Source organism: Lygodium microphyllum, chromosome 11 (genome assembly GCF_053477565.2).
Source record: "Lygodium microphyllum isolate KBCC chromosome 11, Lygodium_microphyllum_v1.1.10, whole genome shotgun sequence".
NCBI lineage: Eukaryota > Viridiplantae > Streptophyta > Polypodiopsida > Schizaeales > Lygodiaceae > Lygodium > Lygodium microphyllum.
In genome coordinates, this window is record NC_141145.1 from 57,136,004 (window position 1) to 57,144,514 (window position 8,511).

The 8,511-nt window shown below is 41.3% G+C and overlaps 1 protein-coding gene across 1 annotated transcript; it reads right to left on the reverse strand.

Annotated features, from left to right (window-relative positions):
- Nucleotides 1–391: 391 nt before the first annotated feature.
- On the reverse strand, nucleotides 392–8,511 carry LOC148028846 (pentatricopeptide repeat-containing protein At4g13650-like). Its single transcript, XM_087688504.1, has 4 exons — nucleotides 8,331–8,511; nucleotides 7,288–8,180; nucleotides 816–1,004; nucleotides 392–688 (listed from the first exon to the last, which is right to left on the reverse strand). Exons 1-4 carry the CDS (start codon nucleotides 8,509–8,511, stop codon nucleotides 392–394), a joined length of 1,560 nt encoding a protein of 519 aa, XP_087544630.1.

The window sequence follows — 8,511 nt, forward strand, 5'->3', positions numbered from 1 at the left end:
TTCTATCAAAAACATACTGAGCTTCTACTAGATTACCACTGCTCCCATACATGCTTACCAATGCAGTTGAAACTACAATATCTGCCTGCTGCATTTGATCGAATACTTTCAGGGCTTCATTTCCAAAACCATTTTGTTCGTATGCTACAATCAAGGCATTCCAAGAAACTATGTCCTTGTTATTCATTTTATCAAAAAGCTTCTATGCGTTTTCTAGGCTTCCACATCTACCGTACACACTTATGACAGCATTGACAATTTTATTATATGCTCCATACCCACTTTTGTTTATAAAAGCACGTAGTTGCTTGGCTATAGGCAATGCTGCCTCACTACCACAGGCATCAAGCATACACATAAAGCTTGACTTGTCAACAACAATTCCCTCTATCTACAACTTTGTCAAATTTTCAATGGCATCCTTGAGATGCCTATGCTGGGCATAAGCAGTGATCATCGCATTCCATGTGACAGCATCACGTTTAGGCGATGCACAAAATGTCATTTCAGCTTCCCTCAAGCTACCACACTTGCTGTAAAAATGAACAAGTGCACTTTGCAATAACTGAATCTGAATCAAAGTCAGTCTGAATACAATAGCATTGCACTTGTTTGCCTTGATTGAGGTCTCTTTGATTTGTACGTGCAGAAAGGACACTGGCATAAGTAGCTCTGGTAGGTGAAAATCCTTCACACAACAATTGACAAAAGAGTTGAATAGCATCCTTACCATTCCCCAGCTGAGAGTGTAATGAGATCATCGCATTCCATGCCACAACATCTCGCACTGCCATTCCACAGAATAAACTTCAAACATGCTCTAGATCACCACACTTGCCGTACATGTTTGTAAGTGTTGTTGCTAGTTCAACATCAGACCCGAATTCCCTCTGAGCAGCACGAGCATCAGTTCGTTTCCCCTCATCAAGTGCAGTCAGGCTGCAACACAATGAGAGGATGTTGATCATGGTGGCCTTATCTGGGAGCACACCTTCTTCTTGCATCTGTGCAAAACACATCACTGCTTACTCATCATATCCATGTTGAACATAACCTATAATCAACGCACTCCATGATATGACATCTCGAGCTGAAATATTGTCAACTACTTCTTGGGATTTTCCAAGCATGACAAATTTGGCATACATGTCAACCAAAGCATTACAGATAAGTTCCTCTTGCTCCAAACCCCTCTCCACTATACTGCCCACGCAAAACAAAAATGCAAACACAACGACTAAGTATGTACAAAGTAATAAATGTCACACACATAAGTTTTTGGTGGATTCCACACCTCAGATGCGCAGCTGTACGATATCCACCCCCTCTGATCCTGTGCATCATCCTGATGGGCAAACTACCCATAATCATTATCATCAAGATCCACGAAGAGATCAATCTCTTCATTGTGTATTTCCGATATATCAACAAGATTATCTGTCATATCATCTCTCTCTTCTACTGGAGTTTATTCTCGTTGCTCTTCTCTTGCAAATTCTTCCAATGCATAATTCTCATCATCTCTTTTCTTGAAAATCTTGATTCTTTTTCCTACAATGGGCACTCTAAGCACTGTCCCATCCAATTCTGTCAGCTCATATGTTGCATTATCAAAGACATGTCTGACTATGTACGGCCCAAACCATCTTTTCACCATCTTTCGAAGTGCAGTATGCTGATTTTCAAGGCTGCTGTCAAAGACTAATACCCAGTCTCCCTCTTCTATTGCTCTAGGCTGCAAGCAATGCTTGCTGTCAAACCTGTCCTTATTTCTAAGCCTAGCAACCTTCAACCTGTCAATAGCTAGCTGAATATCCTCTGGTCTTCTCTCCAACTGCCAGATCCAAAGAGCTAAGAGCTCCTCTCTCGTCAAATCCTCCTGCCAAGGTAAAACTGACCAAGTCAAAGCACAAGTCTCAGTCGGCATAACCGGTTTCTGACCATACATCAACTCTGCGAGCATATATCCTATGATAACACTGTGAGTCGTACGATCACCCCATAAAGCAAATGGTAGAAGTCTCGGTCATTCTCCAATCTGTCCTCTGCATGCTTTGGCTAATGCTTTCACTATCGGCTGATGCCCTCTTTCACTCTTTCCGTTTCCCTCTGGATTGTCTGTTGTGGTTAGAGCCAACTTGATTCCTAGTTGAGAGAAAAACTCCCTAGCTTCATCTGCATCCAATTCACCACAATCTGCAGTGATCTTACTCACACAGCCATACCTGCAGAAAATTTCTTCCAATAAGAACTTACACACTACACTAGTGGTCTTTGTTCTCAAAGGTCTACCCTCAACATGATTGGTAAGATCCTCTCTAGCCAAAACAATATATCTCATCTGCCATAGACCCATAGGCATAGTAATCTAGTCAACTACCCACTTATAATGAATGCATAGCGGATAGGTCGGATGAAGCTCATCTCGATGACGCACTACGGAATACATCTGACAGTCTCTACAAGTCTCTAAAAAGCGAGAAACATCTCTATACATGCCTTTCCACCAATATTTTTCCTTGATTTTCTCATAAGTAGCCCACACTCCTCTATGACCAGCCCAAGGACTCTCATGAAACTCTCTCATCACCTGTAACTAGGTCTCTTTATCGTAGACAACCCGCAAGGGTAATCCTCCTCTTTTCTTCGGGTGCTTCCAAAGAAATCCATCCTTGAGAAAATAGCCATAGGCTTTTCTTCTGATCTTCTTGAACTCTTCATCTGTCCATTCATCTCTTTTGCTTAGTGTACTAAGGTACTTGCCAATCTGCAACCAATCTCCAACATAGAGTTCTTCTATGAAAGCCATAATATCATAGACATGGCAAACATGATCAACCATAGCAGCTGAAATTTCTACATCATGCTCTTCTACAAGTAGTGTCTCCTCATCATCATATCTGGCTCTAGACAGCATATCCACCACTGGATTATCCTTCCCTGCTATGTGTTTAAATTCTGGATTTAATGACTTGATGTATGCAATCCATCTCAGCATAGCTATATCCGGAGTAGAGCAAATCGTAATCATATCTATCAATGGCAAGCAATCTGTCTCTACCACAACTGAGACTCCAATAAAGTACTCCTTGTCACATTTGAGAGCCGTAACAATTCCCAGTAATTCCCTCTTGATTTGAGGATACCTCCTTTGTCTCTCGTTTAGGACTTTTGTCCCAAACCAAATAGCATACCTGTTTCCATCTGCATCATCTTGACCCACAACCCAACCTATGCCAATTGGACTAGTGTCAACTGCCAATAGAATAGGCCTTCCACAATTATAATCCACTTTCCTGAGAGTAAGAGCAATCTGCAATAACTTCTTCAATTTCCCCATGGCTCTAGTGTGGCTCTCATCCCAATAAAATTTTTGCCCCTTTCGAAGCAGCTGATATAAACAATCTACTATGTGTGCAAAATGGGGTATCCAAATCATGTAAAACATACAAGCTCCAATGAATCTCCGTACCTCTGAAGTGGTAGAACAATACTCCGTAATCTTGCCTATAGCATCCACCTTCTCAAGTGAAGGTTTCCTGCCATGATACCCACACATATGTCCAACAATGACAATCTCATTTACTCCAAAAATAGAATTTTGCCCTGATAGTGTCAAGTTCACTTCTTCTAACCTAGCCAAAATCTTTTCACAAGCTGAAATATGATCAACCATAAAGTATCTTCATCCTTGCTCATTTAGACTCTCATTCTTCTCTTCTTCTGCACACCCCTTAATGGGCACATCATCCAAGAAAGGCATGGTAAGCTGAGGTATGTACTCACGAAGGACCTTATGCATGGCATTCATCATATGCGAGATAGAATTAGTGGCATCTTGAGGTAAGGTACACATCCTGACAAGCCCAATAGGAGTTCTCATAGTGGTTATGCCCCTACTTTCCAAAGCCAGCTGAAACTGATCATATCCCGAATACAAGTCACCTAAAGAATAGATGGCATGTCCAGCAAATGCTTATGCAAACTCATCCACAATTGGGCCTATACCAACATTCCTGATAGTAACTCTGTTTACTGGCTGCATGTCCTATATAAATGGGAGAGTACCATTCTTCTTTAGAACCGTAAACCACCTATTTGAATATGGTGCAAATGAAGGCTCTAGGATACCCATCCTGATTTTCTCATTCAACAAGTCAATTAGCTTTGGCAGGTGTGCTCTAGGCACTGGAATAGGTCAGAGGTTCCATGGAATATGAGGAATAGTAAAGATCACCATAGGGGCAACAATGTCCGGATTCACATATCCAATCTCATGTTAGAAGAAAGCAAACCCCCTTCCATGTCGCTCAAGCATATCCTGAAAGCATTTCTTCTCTGAGGGTAGCAAGAAATCACCATTTCCAATTTTTAATTCAGCAAGAGTCTCTGCTATAAATTTATGGCCTATATGCTTTGGATTCCTCAAAATTGGCTGTTTGGCAGCCCTCTCTATTTGCTGATTCACTGTCATTGTGGAAGCGGTCCAGCTACCAGCTTCACCTTCTTATCCACAGTCTTGTATTTCATGTCAACCCTGGCTTCATTATGATCCTCTGCATTACTCAAATCTTGCTATAAATCAGCAATTCTGTACTTTGGTGGGGTTGAATATCCTCAGCCCTCTGCTCTATGGACTGTATAGGAACAACCCTAAACTCTGGATGCTGAAATATTTCAGTAGTAAACTCTGTTGGCTGAAAGTTTTCAGCCCTCTGTGTCTCTGTAGGCTGATCATAATTAGCCGGAAACTCTGTTTGCTGAATTTCTTCAGCACTCAACACTTTTTGCTGAGTCACCTCAGCCTCTCACTCTATTTGTGACAAAAAATCTGAAATTTCATGAAACATGTCTAGGGACTACACTGATACATTATTGTGACAACTCTGCATATCAGCTTTCAGCATATTCACAATCCCTGCAATGCTCATGGTCTATACTATCACATCAAATACATCTTCGATCTCTCCTAGGTGCATTAGGAGCACTCCTAGGTGCAGTAGGAGCACTCCTAGGTGCAGTAGGAGCACTAGAAGAAATAGTAGGCACGGTCGAAGCAGACTACTCTTTCAATTTTCCCACCAATTCTGCTTTAACTGACTCTAGTGTCAAATCCATTATGCCTTTGATTATGTCATCAAGAGAGGAAGGAACTAACAGAGCGGATGATTTTGGAGCAAAAGGAGCCGGCATCGGTCTTGGAACAGGAGGAACAAGAGGATTAGAAACAGTAGGCACTGGCATAGGCCAAGAAACTGGTTGAGGAAGAGAGGAAATGGCAGGGGTAGAAGCAAGCATAGGAGAAGAAGACGGTGTCAGTGTCATGGATCCATTCTGTAGGCGGGTCTTCCATGTATGCCTCTTGGTCAAAGTCGAGACCGCATCCTAGGCATCTTGCCAATCCATTTTAAGACCCATAGGCTTCGTGTGATCCTCAAGAAGCTCTCCTAATTCTTCCTGAAGAGCAGGATCTGCAGCTTGCAAGAAAAGCTCAACTTTTTCAACATCCAATGCTCTTTGTTCAATAGCATCAAGTTGACTATACCTATCTTCAAATTCACATATCAATTCTGAAGCAGCTAGACCTTTGTTTGGAATGTAGACCCACTCTCGGAACGATCGTCGTGTAGCCATCCCAAAGTCCTCAAGAAAATACTTATCTTTCAGGGCCTTCTTAAAATCTTGCCAATGAGAATTTTGAAGGAAAAGATCAGTCACTTTTACCCTCAAGGCAAGTGTGACAAGGCGAAGGAAATATTTACTCATAAGTCCTGTTGGTACTCCAAAAAATCCCATCTTGATCTCATACGTCTTCAAATAAGCCGAAACATTACAGTCATCAAATAGCTTCTTTTCATTCTCAACTACTTCAATTGCCTTAGTCATGCTGATTGCATTCTCTTGCTCCGAATATAGTTGCCTTTGCTGAGACAACTGTTGTTGATGCAACTGTTGCTATTGCTGCATATACAATTGTGTCTGCTAATTTTGAAGCTGCATATACGTAGACATATTCTGCAAAATCTGCTTTAAATCATCCGTTGAAGTACTTGAAGCAGCAATCAATGATGGAGCTGAAGTAGAGGACAAAGTAGGAATCGTAGAAGAGGCTGAAATTGATGTTGAAGTATCTCCCATCCTGAAATTTAAATGCGACGCTTTCATGTCGGGTTCACCAACTGTGATAGGAATTTAGGGTTCGTGATGCTGCAACGGCAGGGGTTCTCCGAGATCGCAAGATGGATGGAAGAGAACAAGGGTAGACCAAGAAATCTGATAATTTATTCAAAGGAAACTTCTAACATAGAATGAAGGATTGAAGTTGTTGTTATAGGCCAAAGAGATAAAATATCGTGAAATAAGATCATATACAAGGTCTCAAGATGTAATAGAGTATCTTATAATGAGAGAAGCAAAGAGCTCATAGCCTTCATATTCCCTTGAAAAGATGAAAGTGGTCCTCTTCAAAACCACCAAAAGAAACAAGCACAAAAGCTCTTAAGTACTGTGAGCATGATGATCGTCTGCCATCTGCTCTTCTTTAAGCTTTTTCATATGCTTACGTAATAGTTTTGAATGAAGCTTATGAATAAGCTCCTATCAATGATGAATATCACTATGTTTCCGCCTCTCAGTCTAGAATTGTCCTCCACTTACTCTGTAGTCCAGCACATTACTTTAAGCTCCTCTCTTTAAGCTTCTTTACAAGCTTAACTAAGCTTTGCTCTTCCATTCTCTTCCGCTCTTTGTCAGCTTTGATTTTCTATATAACATGAGATAATAACTCTAGGAAGCTTAGGCTTTAAGCTTAATCTTTTTCTTTTTCGTATTTGCAGCCGACCCTATGATGACCAGCTCCGCAGAATTCGTTGAAGCAGATGATAGCTTCGATGAAAAAAAAAACGTGCTTCCAATTATCCACGTTGCTTCAGAACATCCAGTCATATGTGATTAACACATGTTGCCTTCACTGCGCAATGGTTCAGCCGACTAGCTCTCCTTTGGATACGTCAGTTGTTGTTCCCCTAAAATGAATCAATTGTGTCTTTGTTTAATCTCTGCAATATAGGATTGTTTTCTTCTTTCCTTTGCCAATTTTAGGGACCTCTGTTCACATTTTCTTGATATTCTCCAGTACCATCTTGCAATGCCAATCGAAAGCCTTAACCCTGTGCTGAATTCAGCCTCCTCCTCGGTTACGTTTGCTTTCCCTTACTCTTGGGTATGTCTCACATTCTGATTGTGTCACTTCCTCTTTCTTTTGTGAAATATCATGTTTTGTGTTGCCCCGTCAAACATTGCAAAAAGAAGGAATTTAGGATTTCTTCTTTCACAATCGCCTGTTCCTTCCACAATAGCTCCCCCCGTTGCTTTCTTTCCGTTCTTTGCTTTTTCTTCCCCCAGGCGGCCTACTTTTTGAGGAGAAAAGCGGCCTAGTTGCAGACAATATACAGTAATCATAGCAGTCCATGTCACAACATTGTGTTGTGGCATTCTATCAAAAACATACTGAGCTTCTACCAGATTACCACTGCTCCCATACATGCTTACCAATGCAGTTGAAACTACAATATCTGCGTGCTGCGTTTGATCGAATACTTTCAGGGCTTCATTTCCAAAACCATTTTGTCCGTATGCTACAATCAAGGCATTCCAAGAAACTATGTCCTTGTTATTCATTTTATCAAAAAGCTTCTGTGCATTTTCTAGGCTTCCACATCTACCGTACACACTTATGAGAGCATTGAAAATTTTATTATCTGCTCCATAGTCACTTTTGTTTATAAAAGCATGTAGTTGCTTGGCTGTAGACAATGCTACCTCACTACCACAGGCATCAAGCAGACACATAAAGCTTGACTTGTCAACAGCAATTCCCTCTATCTGCAACTTTGTCAAATTTTCAATGGCATCCTTGAGATGCCTATGCTGGGCATAAGCAGTGATCATCGCATTCCATGTGACAGCATCACGTTTTGGCGATGCACAAAATGTCATTTCAGCTTCCCTCAAGCTGCCACACTTGCTGTAAAAATGAACAAGTGCACTTGCAATAACTGAATCTGAATCAAAGCCAGTCTGAATACAATAGCATTGCACTTGTTTGCCTTGATTGAGGTCTCTTTGATTTGTACATGCAGAAAGGACACTGGCATAAGTAGCTATGGTAGGTGAAAATCCTTCACACAACAATTGATAAAAGAGTTGAATAGCATCCTTACCATTCTCCAGCTCAGAGTGTAATGAGATAATCACATTTCATGCCACGACATCTCGTACTGCCATTCCACTGAACAAACTTCAAACATGCTCTAGATCATCGCACTTGCCATACGTGTTTGTAAGTGTTGTTGCTAGTTCAACATCAGACCCAAATTCCTTGTGAGCAACACGAGCATTAGTTCGTTTCCCCTCATCAAGTGCAGTCAAGCTGCAACACAACGAGAGGACGTTGATCATGGTGGCCTTATCTGGGAGCACACCTTCTTCCTGCATCTGTGCAAAACACAT